The sequence below is a fragment of the Phyllostomus hastatus genome, unplaced genomic scaffold, assembly GCF_019186645.2.
Source record: "Phyllostomus hastatus isolate PE091 unplaced genomic scaffold, TTU_PhHast_1.1 phas_scaffold_216, whole genome shotgun sequence".
Lineage (NCBI taxonomy): Eukaryota > Metazoa > Chordata > Mammalia > Chiroptera > Phyllostomidae > Phyllostomus > Phyllostomus hastatus.
This window is the reverse complement of record NW_025334018.1, coordinates 12,545,228-12,563,306: the sequence shown is the minus strand read 5'-3', so window position 1 is coordinate 12,563,306 and position 18,079 is coordinate 12,545,228. Positions and strand designations below refer to the sequence as shown.

At 33.2% G+C, this 18,079-nt stretch overlaps 1 protein-coding gene across 2 annotated transcripts in view; it reads left to right on the top strand.

Annotated features, from left to right (window-relative positions):
* Positions 1-18,079, top strand: part of SYCP1 (synaptonemal complex protein 1) — an 81,909-nt gene that overhangs the window by 44,439 nt on the left and 19,391 nt on the right. Inside the window, exons 19-26 of one of the 2 annotated variants that reach the window (XM_045816907.1) lie at positions 293-363; positions 3,439-3,520; positions 9,437-9,499; positions 9,669-9,731; positions 12,862-12,978; positions 13,377-13,487; positions 14,837-14,929; positions 15,426-15,500. In XM_045816907.1, coding sequence (XP_045672863.1) covers positions 293-363; positions 3,439-3,520; positions 9,437-9,499; positions 9,669-9,731; positions 12,862-12,978; positions 13,377-13,487; positions 14,837-14,929; positions 15,426-15,500 — 675 coding nt within the window. The remainder of the gene's footprint in view (positions 1-292; positions 364-3,438; positions 3,521-9,436; positions 9,500-9,668; positions 9,732-12,861; positions 12,979-13,376; positions 13,488-14,836; positions 14,930-15,425; positions 15,501-18,079) is intronic. The other variant, XM_045816908.1, reaches the window with a different exon arrangement.

Sequence of the window (18,079 nt, the reverse complement as noted above, 5' to 3'; positions counted from 1 at the left end):
GCAACAAAGAGTGGAAACCCATTCCTTGAAGCCACAACAATATAAACAAAGGATGTGTCTCAAAGTGTCACTGGGAATCAGCAAATAAGACTTGTTTCATTAACTGCTGGCTAGAGGTTGTTAGAGGAGTAATCAAAGGCTGGGAAAGCGGTGTGGGGCTAGGGAAGTTAGCTCTTTTTCTTGTTTTATGTATAACTGAGTTTTATGCTGACACATAGAGCTCTTAAATATTAGTTTCAATTTTGTTTTTGTTGAAACAAGATAATTAATGTAAACAATATTATTTCTTTAGGTTAGCAAAAAGCAAGAAGAAAGGATATTGAAACAAATGGAAAATCTGGAAGAAACAGAAAGACAATTAAGGCAAGGCTAATGAGTTGGGCCTCTTTTGTCTGACAAAAAATTTAGTATTCTTTTCTGTTAACTTGTTATAGTTAATTCATATTAAACTTATGGTGCATATAACGTAAAGTAAAAATTAGACTTGAATTACTGCTTTGGAATCCTCCTTAAAAATGAAGTTCTAATGATGTCTGTTTTATACTCAGTGTTGAAATAGTGAGATTTGACATAGAAATTAATTTTGAAGAATCATAAGCTTTCTAATATTATTTGTTAAGAAGGTACACTAATCACGTGTCAGGAAATTTAGAAATAAAAAATATTTGATATTATTTTAAACATTATTCATGTTTCTAATGTTTTCACAGTCATCTGTTTTAATGCCTGTATACCAGTCTATCAAGTGGATATGACTTTTCAAATTTTAATCCTTTATATTTTTGGATATTTAGATTGTACAGTTGTCTACTATTGTAAAATAATGCTATAGTAAACATCTTAGCACATACAAATCTCTTCCTTGTTCTAAATGTCATAGTAGGATTCATTGTGTCAGAGGCATCTTTCATAATAGGTTATTGTTTGTTCTAAGCATGCAATACAACCGATATTGTATGAAATTACTGTTTCAAAACGTTTTAATTGGCTTTGGGTATTTTCATGAATTTATTTGGTAATATAACAGATAAAAACAACTCTTTGTTCTTGTCATTTGTCCTTTTCATTTTTGGGGATAAGCATTAGAATTTTTCACATTTGCTTGCCAGAATTTCTAAATTCTTATACCTGTTGCCCACTAATATTTTGAAGTCTTGGTTGTTTTATTGATTTAGTTAAGCTTTAAAATACAGTAATCCTTTATCTTGTTTTATTTATAGCAAAGATTTTCCACAAACTGTTGTTTTTCTTTTACTTTGGGTATTTTTTTCATACAGAAGTTGTTGTGATTTTTTAAATTAAATCTAATTGTCTTGTCCTTTGTAATTTTTCTTATAGCTTTTTACACTTAGAAATCTTCTGCCTGCCTGAAATAAAATTTTGATCTTTTTAATTCTTTTTAAAATTAATGTATTGATATTTAGTTTATCTTTTTCTTTTTTCAAATTATAAAACTATTTCAAGAGATCAGTTTACTTCTTAACACAGCTATGGATCTGTGACCTGGTTTTTTATATACAGTGTTTTCATTTTTATTATTTTATAAATCTGTTTTTGTGTTTTAAGTTTTCTTGTAATCTAGTAATTTAGATAATTTCCAAATGTATGGGGGTCTTGTTTTTACTTATTTCTGAAATATTAAGTTTTGACTTTTTTATGTTAGGTTAAAGAATGTGGTCAGTAAAACTTATTGCTACTTAAAATTATCTGAATCTCCTTTTGACCTAATATACCTCCCTCATAGGTTTGTTTGAGACTGTCTGAGTTAATGTGAATAGAATGCTGAACACAGTGTCTGGCATAGAACTTCCTATTTTCCAGATTTGGAAAGTTATATTTTATCATACTTCCAATGATGGCTGTTGTCCTTTTTCTTAATTTTCTTATTCAGAAGTGGCTGTTATTTATAGATTAAATCTCTGTGATTAAGCCCCTATATATTTTAAGGAAAAATAGTAAAGGCATATTGTAGGGAAAGGCTGTTTTTATTTAAGATAATTCAAATTATTTGGATAATATCTTTTAGTACATCTAGCTATTCGTGGACATACAGAACTCTAAATATAAATATATTTAGGAAAAGTAAGAATATACCAATTAAAGATTTAATACTCAAAGATTAAATATTTTGGATTTAGTTTTCATAAGCCAGTTATTCTACATGATTGGAAACTATCCATGCAGATAGGTTAGACCTGGAAAGATAGTGGTCATAAGAGAGTACAATTAGAAATAGCTTCAAGTATCCTTTAGAGAAAGCTCCATTGTTTTTAAGTGCAACAGACAGATTTTTAATTAAAAAAAATAAAATTAAATTTATTGGGGTAACATTGGTTAACAACATTAAATAAATGTCAAGTGTATAACATTATATTATGCTCTTTGATATATTGTGTGCTAATGACCCAAGATCTTTCCTTCCATTATTATATATTTGATGTCTTTTACCTACTTTCTCTTTTCCCGCCCCACTTTAAATTTTTAAAAAGGATAATACAGGATCTGGCACAAATAACACCCCCTCTTTATTACAAAATCTTTTTTATTTATTATTTTTTTATCTTTAAATTTTTGTTCTTATGAATATATTATTTTTTAAAATTTTAATTGTTGTTCAAATACAGTTTTCTGTCTTTTACTCCCATCCCAGCCCACCCCCCACCAGTCCTCTCCGCCTCCCTCCCATTTCCACACCCCCAGTACAAAATCTTTTATTACAAAGTCATAAGCATGTCATTCTGTAACATAACAATATCACATTCAAGCACACCATTTGACATTTTAGGTAAAATGTTCAAATTATAAAACTATAAATTATCACACCCACATTATTACCTTACCAACCACACTCAAGCTGGTGTTACTTCTGGCAGACCCTGTCCATACTTACGGTACAAAATTCAAAGGGACAAAGAAACACTTGAGGGAAGAAAACTTATCTTTCTCGCCTTTGTCTCTGTTATTTAGTTTCCTTTCCCAGAGGTGTCACTGCTTCTTGTGTGTTTCCAGAGATACTCTGTTACATATGTAAGGATATATGTGTATGTAGATATCTCAGTCATGTAGTGTTTCATTAAAATCATTTGTGTTTATGTACCAAATTGATTTGAATAAAATTATGTCAGAGCGATGACTGATTTGTGATTTAGAGAACAGTAAAGTGAAATCTTGACTTAAATATTTAAGTATTACTTTCTTTCTAGGAGCTTTTAAATAGAAAAATGGCTATATCCAGATAGTTAATTTCAAAAGAAATATATACATTAATTTAAATATAGGGGCGAATTGTGCCTAATTAGTATTAATGCATGAAAAATACCCAGCAAAATGAAAATATAAACCAATACAATGTAATAGTCAACCATTTTAGAAATTCAGAAAGGGAATAAAATGAAAATATAAATTTTATTACTATGTCACTCTTCCATTTTCTTTAAGGAATGAACTGGAATCTGTGAGAGAAGAACTAAAGCAGAAAGAAGATGAAGTTAAATGTAAATTGGACAAGAGTGACAAAAATGTATGTTATATTTAATAATAGATCATATCACAAAATTTCAAATCATAAAGGCAATAAATATCATGTGTCTAAAAAAATGAAGTATACTGTTGAATAAATAACTAGTCTTCAAGGGACTGTTGTAGGCTGTTGACCTTTAAAATATAGGCAGAGTTTGGTTATTGTGCTTGTATGGTTTGTATCTAGGAGAAATAGTGGTATAATTCTAAATTGCTTTTATAAATGCTCAATATTTAACATTGATTTACATTTTTATATCAATGTAAATAAAAGGCTCATTTTTTAATAATATAGAATATACTGATAAATTGAGTAATAAGTTTGTGTTGTGCTTTGGTAGATATGATTTAACAAGGTGGGATAGGAAGAAGGTTTTTAGGGAAGAATGTCATGAAAATGTAATAGTGCAAAGTAGGTGACATGGTTGTAGTATATAACATATATAGTGGGAGCAAGTTGTGCAAAAACAGATCAGACGAGATGTGAAGGCCATGAATGTTTTTCATTCAACAAATGTTATTCACTATTTACTGTGTGCTAGACAATGTTCTGGGTGCTGACTTGGGCTTTTTGGCTTGTTTGTTTTGTTTTGGTACACAATGGTGATCCAGTTAAGTTTTTTTTTAATTAGGGAAGTGACGTTTTAAATTTTTAAGACTAGAATAGGAAGAGGTGAAAAGCACTGGCATTAGCTGGAAGACTCTAAAAAGTAGTGTTAGAAAGAAGCTCTGGAAAAAAGTTTTGGAGAGGACTCCAAATTGGAGAGGAGAGGACTCCAGTTGTGGTTAGGGGTAGAGTCATCTGGCCGCACCTGAGCTGTGTCCACTTCTGGAGACCAGTCAGCCTCTTGTCAGACTGCACGGACTGAGCAGGGTCACTGGATTTACAGTAAAGGAGTCTTTACAGGCAAGGATGGTGGCCACAGCGAAACACAGGTCCTCTTTATAAATGCCGTTGGAGACCACAGAAGAAACATTTGATCCAGACTTGAGTTAGGACAGGCGAGCTTCCCGGAAAGAATGACATTTAGTTTGAAACAGGTTAATAGGAATTTGTGGAAGTCAGAGGGTGGGGGGAAACAAGTGTATCAGGAAGAGGAGTATTCCAGGTTACATACACACATGTACATTATAAAGTATAAGAGAACCATCATATTTAAGCAACTATAAAATGTTCATCATGGCTGAAAGATGGAGTTTAAGATAGTGGTGATAGTGGAGAGAGTAAGGAGAGATGGAAGTGGGCAGAGATGAGGGTAGAACAGTTAGGTTTCCTAAGCCATGCTTAAGAGTTTGACCTTACACTTTAAAAGTCGTAAGACTACTGAGATAATCCAAGGATGAGATGAGCTGTAATATTTGTAAGGGCTTACAATGGACAAGGAATGTTCTAGTTCCTTTAAATATGTTATTTAACTGGAAGTCATTTTTTCCTTACTTTGTGAATTAAGAAATTGGAACTCCAAAAAGTAAAAAAACTGTGAAAAGCTACCTGACAAGGAGTGGAATTGACCTTCTAACATTATTTAGCTTACACCATATTTTTTTCTCTCATAAAGCTAATTTTTAAAATTTCATATTTATCAATTAAATTCAACCAGAAAAAAATGAATTTTCTCAAGACTTGCTATGTAACTCACTACTTTAAAATTTACATCAGAGGCTGCTTAAAAAACTAGTCTTGTCTGTGATAAGGAAAAACATGAATTTGATGTTTAATTTAAAATAAAAATATCTGCCACAAAGAATGTAAATTTATTTTACTAATTAGAAAATAATAGTGATTAATTAAGAAAAAAAACAAAATGTAAGACAGGTTGTTAGCATATTTAATCTTTCCATGGTTGGATTTCAGTTTACCTATTGAAACAGTTTCCCAGAAAGAATCCAGTTTGCAAATATTTCTCTCATTTTTTGCCTCACTTTGAAATTTAGTACACTCTTTTTTTCCAATCCACTACCTTACTTCAGACTTTTTTTTCGTACATACTTTATTTGACCTGAATTTCCTCATCTCTAAAATGGGGATAATACCTACCCCTTTTATATCATTGGGTTTTTAGGTGGTTTTGATTAACAAATGTCTATGAAAGGCATAGTTAAAAGATTATAAATATTTATATGCAAGACAGTTTTTAAAAATTCAAGATAAATTGGGAAAGCTGGTAAAATACTGCCAAGTGATACTGGGCTAAGATAAGAATGATAAACATTAATATGTAAACATTAACATAAAGACAGTTTTTTAAAGAAATCATACTGAAATAAATTGGGGGGATAACTATTAATATTTTTGTAGAAAGAAAAGACTGAGCTTTATAATTCATTTCTAAAAGATACCTGTGGAAAATAATAATTCTGTTAACATTTTAAATCTGATGTTAAATATTACTTTTTTAGGTTCGAAGCATTGAATGTGAAGTTTTAAAAAAAGATAAACAAATGAAGATACTAGAAAACAAGGTATTATCAAACTGCAAAAATATTTGGGAATAGATACTTTGTAACAATATACAGGATCTGGCACAAATAACACTCCCTTTTTATTACAAAATCTTTTATTATAAAATCATAATCATGTAATTCTATAACATAACAATATCGCACTCAAGCACACCATATGCCATTTTAGGTGAAATGTTCAAATTGCTGTCCATCTTGTGTGAGACACTCACATACCCTACCAAACACACTCAGGCAGGCCTTACTTCTACCAGACGCTGTACGTATGACCAGATTCTTTAGGGCCAGACTTTATACTTAATAGCCACTATAGAAATCTCAGTTCTTCTTGAAGGCTTTGAGGATTGTAGAATTTTCACTATAAGTTTCTTTGAAGAGACTCTGGGTTCAGTTTTGCAGAATGCTTCACAAAACAAGGTTATTATATTCCTCTTTAGTTATCTCTTCCTTTTCCCGAAGTTTCATACTCTGAGCAGCTACATTTGTTGTGGATATCTTTAGAGTGGCAAGATGCCTTTAAAGAGATATCTTTCCCATCTCTCAAGAGAGCTGCAGAATAATTTCTGCTACCTTTACGTGAAGTGTTTTTACTGCGTGGCCTCCCAATTCCCTTCTTTCCTTCTCTGCACCTCATTACACAAAGGTCCTAAATGTGACTTTCTATATAGTGAATAAGTACTCTGGAAAGTGTACTTCACTTTCTGAAGTTCTGGCCTCTAATAATCAACACCATTTTTTTTCTACCTAGAATTCTGATGAATAAAATTCTTTATTACTGTGCACAAGAAGTATTTTACTTAAAAATCAACTGGGGAAGGGTCATCAGGAACGTGTATAAAGGGCCCATGGACAAAGCCAGAGGGTGGGTAGGTTTGGGGTGGGAGGCAGGTGGGAGTGGGTGCGGTGGAGGAGAGTGGTGGAGGAAATGGAGACAACTGTACTTGAGCAACAATAAAAAATAATGAACTGTGATAGTTTGATACTTTTCAAGATTTCTGGGCATTCAAGCAAATTTACTTAATCCTAATTTTTTGAAATTATTTAAATTTAAAAGGATCAAAAACTTCAGTTTCATTAGCTTATTCAGAAAGAAGGGAGAGTGAGATGGGGCAGTGAGTATAATAAGAAAAAATATTTCAAGGTTCTGGGTAAGATGGAGGCATAGGTAGAAATCCTTCACTTCCTCAAACAACCAAAAGGAGGATAGCAACCAATCTAAAAACAATAAACAACCAGAAGTACCAGAAAATGAAACTGCATGGAACTCTTGACAACCAAGAAATTAAAGAAACAGTCAACCAGACTGGTAAGGGGGAGCTAGGCATATGGGCAGACACAGAGAACCCAGGGCAAGGCAGCAGACCACGGGGGCAGGGCTGGCTGAATGGAAAACTGAGACTCAGAGCTGACTGTGAACTACGGCAGGGTTGCCATGGTGGGAGAAACTCCCAGTCTCACACGAGCGTTTGTTGGAGAGTGGGGCTAGAGCCCCTCGAGCCGAGCTGCATTGTTCCCTCCCTGACCCTTCCCCCACAGCGTCACAAAGCAGCAAAGAGGGTTGCCCTGCCCTGGAGAACACCTAAGGCCCCACCCCCTTACAACTTAACAGGTGCACTAAGACAAAGAAACATGGCTCAAATGAAAGAACAGAGCAAAACTCCAGAGAAAGAGCTAAGCGATGAGATAGCCAACCTATCTGATAATGGAATTCAAAACATTGGTAACTAAGATGCTCACAGACTGATTGAGCTTGGTCAAAAAGTGAAAGAACAAATGAAGACTACCCAAAGTGAAATAAAGCAAAATATTCAGGGAACCAACAGTGACAGGAAGGCAACCAGGACTCAAATCAATGATTTGGGACAAAAGTAATAAACATCCAACAGGAAAAGAATGAAGAAACAAGAATTCACAAAAAATGAAGAGAGGCTTAGGAACTTTGGGACAACTTTAAATGTTCCAATATCTGAATCATCGGGGTGCCGGAAGGAGAAGAGCAGGAAATTGAAAACTTCTTTGAGCAAATAATGAAGGAAAACTCCCCCAATCTGGTGAAGGAAATAGACTTCCAGGAAGTCCAGGAAGCCCATGGAGTCCCAAAGAAGTTAGACCCAAAGGGGAACACACCAGGACACATCATCATTAAGTTACCTAAGATTAAAGATAAAGAGAGAATCTTAAAAGCAGCAAGAGAAAAGGAGACAGTTACCTACAAAGGAGTGCTCATAAGGCTATTGGCGGATTTCTCAGAAGAAATCTTACAGGCAAGAAGGGGCTGGAAAGAAGTATTCCAAGTCATGAAAGGCAAGGATCTACATCCAAGATGACTCTATCCAGCAAAGCTATCATTCAGAATGGAAGGGCAGATAAAGTGCTTCTGAGATAAGGTCAAGTTAAAGGAGTTCATCATCACCAAGTCCTTATTATGTGAAATGTTACAGGGACTTATCTAAGAACTTGAAGATCAAACTATGAACAGTAAAATGACAACAAACTCACAACTATCAATGATTGAACCTAAAAAAAAAGAAAAGTACTAAGCAAACAACTAGAACAGGAACAGAATCTGAGAATGGACGTCACATGGAGTGTTATCAGTGGGGAGGAGGAAGGGAAGGGAAAGAATAGTGCGGGGGAAGTACAGGGAATAAGAAGCTTAATTGGTAGGCATAAAACAGATGGGGAGAGGTTAAGAATAGTATAGGAAACAGAGAAGTCAAATGACTTATATGTATAATCCATGAACATGAACTAAGGTGGAGAATGCTGGATAGTTGGGGGGTGCAGGGCAGAGTGGGGATAAAGGAGAAAAAATTGGGAACACTGTAATAGCATATTAAAAAAAGTAAATGGTGCTCTCAAAAAATATTTCAGTCTTTTGTGCTAATGAGGGAGATTAAATATTGTTTTCCATTGGAATTTCTTTCTACTTTAATTGGCATTAGAACAATTTACAGATCTTGGATGTTTTAGGAGGACACTTTAGAAATCTGTGCTGCTTTTATGGTACTCCGGGTACTTGGGGGGCTCATACTTCTTAACCTAATTCTGCATGTGCACCCAGGTGAAGAAGTCCCTCAAAGTGAGATTTAAAAAAGTGGTTCAGCTGGTATTTTAACAGGAATAAAAATGTAGTTAGGAGGAGACAGTATCATATTATTCCTTTACCCTATAGATAATGGGTAAAAGAGACCTCAGAAGTGAGAAATGGAATCATTTTTAAAGTAGTTCAATTCAAATGTATTTTTAGTAAGAATTGTTAAGAATTTCAAATTTGTATTGAGATAATCTTTATTAAAATTTGCACTTGATTACAGGTTTTTTAGACATTAATGGAATTATTTAATGACATGATTTTTGAAGTGACTTCTGTATTACTTTAATATTTTATTAGTTTGAAATAATTTTGACGGGAATATTAAATAAAATAATTGTAATTTTTCATAATTTTTAGTGTAACAATTTAAAGAAACAAGTTGAAAATAAAAACAAGAATATTGAGGAACTCCAACAGGAGGTATGTACTGATTCTCAGTATCAAACTATTTTAAAAAGATTTTCTTCACTCCAGTTTTAGAGAATAATGTTTTCCTTTCCCTTAGTAATTTCAGTCTTAAGTAAGGTGGCATTGCACATTTGAGTCACTTTGGTACTAAATGTAATTCTTTATTTTTAACTTTTCACAGAATAAGGCCCTTAAAAAAAGGAATACAGAGGAAAGCAAGCAGCTGAATGCTTATGAGATAAAGGTATTTAAAATCATTATTTTTGTTTTTAAAGTAGTAAATAGATGAGAATTTAAGAATTGTATACCCCGGTAGTAGTTATTTTCAAATAGTCTCAAAAGATGTTTTGAGATTGTAGAAATCAATCCTTTTGATTGTGAGAGTGCTCATCTGTGATTGAACTGGGTTAAAATAGTTTGAACAGCTTAAAAATACATGCGTGGGTGTGTATAATATATGTATGTATTCATATTCCTTATGCATACATTGACAATTGAGGTTGAGTAGATTTGGAGTGGAACCTTGGAATTTACATTTTAAAAAAATTTCATCTGTGGTTATCCTGATGCACAAGGGATTAGATAACCATTGACTTTGTAGGAAACAAATTAAAATCCTGGAATGTAAGCTCATGACATCAAGGTAATACTTTGTTTTCTTAGTCCCAATTCCTTGAGATACAGTTTACATGTAATAAAATGCATGATTTTAAGTAGACAGTTTGATGAGCTTTGACAGATATTTTCACAACCATGGAACAATAGCACTCAAGATACAGGATTATTTTCATCATCCCAGAAAGTTCCCTCATGTCCTTTTACAGTCTGAACCCGGTTCCCCAGAGGCAACCAATGATCTACTTTCTGTCTTTTTAAATTGGTTTGTCTATTCTGAAACATCATTTAAATGGAACCATGCCAAATATATTCTCTTGTTATAAGGGTTATTTTGCTCAGCCTGTTCTGAGATTCCCTCCTGTTCCCGTAGGCATCAGTAGGTCTTTTATACTGCTGAGTCATCTTCCACTGTATGAATATAACTGACTTGTTTAGTCTCTTGTTAATGGACATTTGAATTGTTTCCATTTTTATCGTTATGAATAAAGCTTCTATGAACATTCGTGTACAAGACTTTCCCTGGACATTTTTTCATTTCTCTTAAATAAATATCTAGGAAAAGGATTGTTGGATCATTGAATGTTTTATTTTATAAGAAACAATCAAATGATGCAAATTGTATTACACTCTAATAGCAACGCATGAGAGGTCTAGTTAGTCCATATCCTACTCACGTTTGATGTTCACAGTCTTTCTAATTTCAGCCATTTTTGTGGGCAGAGCCCAGCTTCATGGGTGTGAGACCTGTTTAGTCATACAACATCCTGCACTTAGTTTCCTGCTCCATTATTGTCATCTTGAAATTTTTTCAAATATTTTGTTTATTTATTTTTAGAGAGAAGGGAAGAGGGGGAGAGAAAGGGGGAGAGAAACATCAATGTACGAAAGAAACATTGATCCACTGCCTCTCACACACCCGCAGCCAGGGACCTTGCCGGCAACCCAGGCATGCGCCCTGACCAGGAATCAAACGGGCAGCCTCTCGGTTCCCAGGCTGGTGCTCAGTCCACTGATCCACACCAGCAAGAGTGTCATCTTGAAATTTTTAGTACTTTATTAACTAGATGTACCCCCCTTTTCATTTTGCATTGAGCTCTGCAAATTATGTAGCTGGTCCTGTTTATGGGTATAGCAATATTCCATTGTGGTTTTATTTTTCATTTCCTAATAGTGTGAAGTGCTTTTTTATGAGCTATTTAGTCATTTGTATATTTCCTTTATGAAGTGTCTATTCAAGTCTTTTGCCATCTTTTTTACCGTCTTAACCTTTTTTAAACTAACGGTTCATTTACATTGCTGTGCACTAACCCCCAGGACTCTCTTTATCTCATAATACTGAAGTACTGTACTCATTCAACAACTCCCTGTTCCCTCCTCCTCACAGTCCCTGGTAGCCAGCATTTTCTGGCCTCTAAATTTGAATACTCTAGGTACATTATATAAATAGGAAAGTATAGTATTTGTCTTTTTGTGACAGCTTGTCCATTTCTGATAAAAAGACAGAATTTTGGTAGAGATTGCACTGACATCTTTCACTCACTTGACAGTGTTGGGACACTATCAAGAAACTGAAAAGACAATCCATAGAATGGGAGAAAATCATATGATTTACAATGATTTACAATGATTTACAATGATTTGTAAAATGATTTACAAATCATATATTTGGTAATGATGTAGTATCTAGAATATATAAAGAACACTTCCAATTCAACAGCAAAAGGCAGTCACAGAAGGACAAATATGGCATGATACTACTTATATAACACACCTAAAACAAACTCACAGAGGCAAAGATTAAAATGGTGATTACCAGGGGCTAGGGGGAGGAGGAGATGGGAAATTATTCCTCAGTTTGTATAAGGTTTCAGTTGTGCAAGATAAATTAGTTTTTTTCGTTCTAGAGATCTATCTGCTGTACACCATAGTACCTGTAGTCAACAATAATGTATTGTGCACTTAAAAATTTATGAGAAGGGTAGATCTCATTTTAAGTGTTCTTATGACAAAAAAAGGACAAAAGAAAACTGTTGGACGTGTAGATATGTCTATTATCTTTATCTTTAAAAATTGTTGTTTTGCCCTGGCTGGCGTAGCTCAGTGAATTGAGCTCGGGCTGCGAACCAAAGCATCGCAGGTTCGATTCCCAGTCAGGGCACATGCCTGGGTTGTAGGCCATGGCCCCCAGCAACTGCACATTGATGTTTCTCTCTCTCTCTTTCTCCTTCTCTTCCCTCTCTAAAAATAAATAAATAAAATTTTAAAAAATGCTATTAAAAATGGTTGCTTTGATTTTGTTGATAGCTTCACGGGCATATGCATATATCCAAACTCATCAGATTATATGTATACATGAAATATTTGTAATTTTTTACATATTAGTTGTACCTCAGTAAAGCTGTTTTTTAAAAAAGAATATGCTTTATAAAAATCACATGGGTGTTCTATACAAATGGAATACTTACTGCAATAAAACATACTAAACAATTTAAATATTGTTGAAGCTCATTAAAAATTAAAATATGGCTGCTTTAAAAATATTATTAAGTCTAAATATGTATTTTAGGGGAGAATATAGATTTTGTGAATAAAGTACATTTTACCATATGAAAAAAGTAAGGACCTCATCTAACTGTAATTTCCATGAATAAGTAATCTTTAAAGATACAGAGAACCACAAAATTAATATAATACTTTTAAGAAATCCACAGCATTTCCTTAATATTCATGCTACTTTTTTATTTTTTTACACAAAGGTCAGTAAATTAGAGTTAGAACTAGAAGGTGCCAAACAAAAGTTTAAAGAAATGACTGACTGCTATCAAAAAGAAATTGAGGACAAAAAAATATCAGAAGAAAATCTGTTGGGAGAGGTAGGAAAAACTAAATATATTTGAGAATTTGTTATACTAAAGCTCTATATTTGTTTATTTAATAGCATTTTAAGAGAAATGTAATTAATTTTTAAATTTATGATTTTAAAAGGAATAATACATTTGTATTAGAGACAATTTATTACAGAAGCTGAAAGTATCCTTGTTATTCTAAGTACTTGAATATTGAGTAGTATATAATTATTTTGAAAAGATGAAATGATCATTACAGTGTAGAGCATCCTATAGTAAATGAAAACAGTAATGCATTTAATACTTGGCTTCCTTAAATTTCTGGTGTTTGATTTCTGCATTTTGTATAATAGCATGTGGTTTCTACATTTAAGTTAAATTCGTTTTTATGCTTAATTTTAACAAATACTTCATTGATTTGATAGGTTGAGAAAACAAAAGTAGTAGCTGATGAAGCAGTAAAACTACAGAAAGAAATTGATATACGGTGTCAGCATAAAATAGCTGAAATGGTAGCACTTATGGAAAAACATAAGGTAATTTTTTTCTTTTTGTTTAATGAAAATTATTTATTAGAGCCATAATTGTGCATAAAATAGCATTCTTATTTATCAGAAAAATTATAGGTATAGATCTAGATATAATTACTACTGGAATGCCTTTGATCTACCATTTCTCTGTGTTTGAATCTTGGCCACATAAAGCTTAGTTTGGGTGTTGCTTTGAGGAAACACTTTTCATCATTTATGATGGATGGAAGTGATTACTCATTTTTTTTAAATCTTCACCCAAGGACTTTCTTTTTCATTGCTTTTAGAGAGAGAGGAAGGGTGATGGGGGGAGAGAAACCTCGATGTGAGAAAGAAACATCAATTGGCTGCCTTCTTGTACATGCTCCAATAAACCTGCAACCTGGTGTGTGCCCTGACTGGGAATCAAACCTGCGACCTTTCTGTCTACAGGACAATGCTCCAACCAACTGAGCCACATTGGCCAGGGTGGAATTGATCACTCTTTATCCCAGTTTTCCTAGTTGTCTCTTACAGCACTTTCTATCTTACACTTACTTGAGTACATACCCAGGATATGTATCTTGCTAATATTTGTATCCTCTATGGGTGTCTAACGTACTTGAGGCTAAATAAATTTTTATCAGTGGAATAAATAGACGAATAGCTTAATGTTTGTTGGGTTTGTGAGTGTACTCTATTTTTTTTCATTGTTTTAAAGTAATCATTCTGCTAGCAAATTAGGCCTTATTCTCTTCAGAATTTAGAGATGAGATGGACTATACCTACCTTTTTATCTTTAAAAATTGTTGCTGGGATATAACATTATTATGGGGTAACTAATGATGATTTTAAAAACTTTTTAACTAAGTTTGTGAACTCATAGATTTAAACATATTTGGTATGTCTCAGTCCTGTGCAGTTTTTATCCTTGTCTCATCCTTGGCCAGTGGGAGGCTCTTCAAACTGGATAGCAAGTCTTTCTGACTTGACTTTAATAGTCCTGGAGAGAGAGCTTTGTTACTTTCTGCTATGACAGTGTTCAGGGCTCATCATAAACTTCCTGCCTCTGATCTGGAATCAGCCATTTTTCTAAGAGGTCTTGGTGTTTCTAGCCTATTTTTAAAATTATGAAATTCAGTGTTTGTGATTAAAGAGAATTATTTATTGCTCTTGTATTATTTTATTTCCAAGACAGTTATCTGTGTTTCATTGCTTATGTAATGAAAAATTTAAAAAAATATGCTCATACATATTACTGAATTCATAATCATTATTTTCTTCAAATTTCAAATACACAAGGATGACAGTTACATTAAAGCATAATCTATTTGGATTCTAATATACTTAAAATGTTTTTTTCCTGTTTAATATAGCACCAGTATGATAAAATCATTGAAGAAAGAGACTCAGAATTAGGACTTTATAAGAGCAGAGAACAAGAACAGGCATCAGTGAAAGCATCTCTGGTGAGATACAGAACAGATAGCTATAAAAGCCAATTTTCATGTCAACAGGAGTGGCGCCAAAGAATAATATTAAATAAAACCATAATTTTTGGAGTTGTAGAATCAAAAAAATCTTAGATCTGAAAGGGATCTTATAGTTAAGTGAGTTTTTGATGTATTTTTCTGAAATGGTGGAATGAACCCTTTTTTAAAAAATGAAAAGTATAAACTACAGTTACAATAAGTTTGGAGCTCTAATTGAGATTGGGAGAGGAGGGGTGGGGTAGACTGGGAGAGGTTGAGAGGAGAGATACACAGAGTTAAATATTGCTTGAGAGCAACTATAAAAATTTTGTCTAGATGAAATCTTCAGTTATGTTTAACAGCCTTCATATCAGTAGGCTTTAAAGTATATATATTTTATAAGTAATTTATTTCTCCATGAAACAATTTATTTGAAACACTAGGTTGCATTTATATGCACTTACAAATAAACTTCATGTTTCTTTTTCTTTAGGAGATTGAACTATCCAATCTCAAAAATGAACTTTTATCTATTAGGAAACAACTTGAAATAGAAAGGGAAGAAAAAGTAAGTTTTGTAGCATTATAAAGTAACTAATTGTACAGTTTCTTTGTGTTTATAAAAATATGTCATATTAGAAAATATGATACATCTGAGTGACTGGATATAAAAATACAGTTTTTCCCTCATTAGCTTTTTTCAAAAGTATTTATAATATAACTTAAAATCAGAAAGTGCGATGCCTCCTTATTCTTCTTTCTCAGGACTGCTTTGGCTACTCAAGGTCTTTTGTGGTTTCATATAAATTTTTGGATTGTTTTTTCCTACTTCTATAAAAAGTGCCATTGGTATCTTGATAGGGATTGCACTGAATCTGTACATGGCTTTGGGTAATATGAACATTTTAACAATGTTTGTTCTCCATGATTAATAATTCATGAACACTGGCTCCCTTTCTTTTTTGTGTGTCTTTTTAAATTTATTCCATCAATGTCCTGTAGTTTTCAGTGTAGATATCTTTCCTCTCCTTGGTTAAAGTTATTCCTAAGTATTTTATGTTTTTTGATGCTATTGTAAATGGGATTGTTTTATTTCTTTTCAGATAGTATTGTTAGTGTATAGGAATGCTACAGACTTTTATATGTTAATTTTGTATCCTGCACCTTTACTGAATTTGTTTATTAGTTCTAACAGATTTTTGGTGGCATCTTTAGGTTTTATTTATGTAAAAATTGTCATCTGCAAATAGAGACAGTTATACCTCTTCCTTTCCAATCTGATGCCCTGTATCTTTTTCTTACCTGATGTCTCTGGCTGGGACTTCCAGTATTAGGTTGAATAGGATTGGTGTGAGTGGACATTCTTGTCAACTGATATTAGAGGAAAAGCCTTCAGCTTTTACACTTGAGTATGAAGTTGGTCGTGGGCCTTTCTCTATGGCCTTTGTTATGTTGAGCTACATTCCTTCTGTACCTAATTTGTTGAGTTTTTATCACGAAAGAAAGTTCAATTTTGTCAAATGTTTTTAATGCATCTATTGAGATCATTATGATTTTTAAAAAATTTTATTTTAATCATTGTTCAAGTACAATTTTCTCCTTTTTACTCCCAATCCAGCCCACTCTCCCAACCCTCCCCACTTCCCTCCCATTACCACCCTCCCCCTAGTTTTTGTCCATGTGAGATCATTATGATTTTTATCCTTCACTCTGTTAATGTGGGCATTCCATTAGTTGATTTGTATATATGGGACCATCGTTTCATCCCAGGGATAGATCCCACTTGATCATGGTGTATGATTCTTTTAATGGGCTGGTGAATTCTGTTTGCTAATATTTTGTTGAGGACTTTTGCATCTATTTTTATCAAGAATATTGGCTTATAATTTTCTTCTCTTGTGGTCCCCTTCTTTGGCCTTATACAATGAATTTGAAAGTGTTCCTTCCTCCTTGAATTTTTGGGTAGATTTTAAGAAGGATTGGTATGTATTCTTCTTTAAATGTTCAGTAGAATTCACCAGTAAAGCTATCAGGTTTTGGGCTTTTATTGTTGGGAGATTTTAAAAAAATTATTTATTTATTTTTAGAGAGAGGGGAAGGGAAGAGAAAAGAGAGAGAGAGAGAAACATCAGTGTGTGGTTGCCTCTTGCACGCTCCCCACCAGGGATCCTGCCCATAACCCAGGCAGGTGCCCTGACTGAGAATCAACTGAGGACCCTTTGGTTTGCATGCTGGTGCTCAATCCACTGAGCCATACCAGCCAGGGCAATTGTTGGGAGATTTTTGACTACTGATTCTATTTCCTGACTTGTTATTGATCTGTTCTTATTTTGTATTTTTTCACGATTCAGTTTTGGTAGGTATATGTTTCTAGGAATTTATACTTTTCTTCTAGGTTATCTAATTTGTTAATATATACTTGTTTTACTAGTCTCTTATGACCCTTTGTGTTTCTGTGGTATGTGTGATGTCGCCTTTTACATATCTGATCTTATTTGACTCCTCTCTCTCATTTTAAATAGTTTATCTAAAGGTATCAGTTGCATTTATCCTTTCATATAATCAGTTTTTTGTTTAATTGTTCTTTTTTATTGTTTTTCTGGTCTCGATTTCATTATTCTGTTCTGATCTTTGTTATTTCCTTCTGCTAAGTTGGGACATGGTTTGTTTTTCTGTTTTCTTGAAGTGTAAAGTTAGGTTAATTACTTGACAGCTTTCTTTTTTCTTAATGTAGGTATTTATTACTGTAAACTTTCCTCTTAGAACTGCTTGCATTCCATAAGTTTTGATATGCTGTTTTCATTTTCATTTATTTGCAGATATTTTGGATTTCCTTTTGATTTCTTTGACCCATTGATTGATTGACTGTTGATTATGTTGTTTGATTTTCACATATTTGTAAATTTTCCAGTTTTCCTCCTATTACTGATTTCTAATTTTGTATCATTTTGGTTAGAAAATATACTTCCACTTTTAAAAAATTTGTTAAGACTTGTTTTGTGACCTAACATATAATTTATCCTAGAGATGTCCCATATGCATTTAAGAATTAATATTCTCTTTTGTTGGGTGGAAAGTTGTGTAGATGTCTGTTAGTTTGTTTGTTCTAAAGCATAGTACACATCCAGTGATTCCTTATTTATTTCT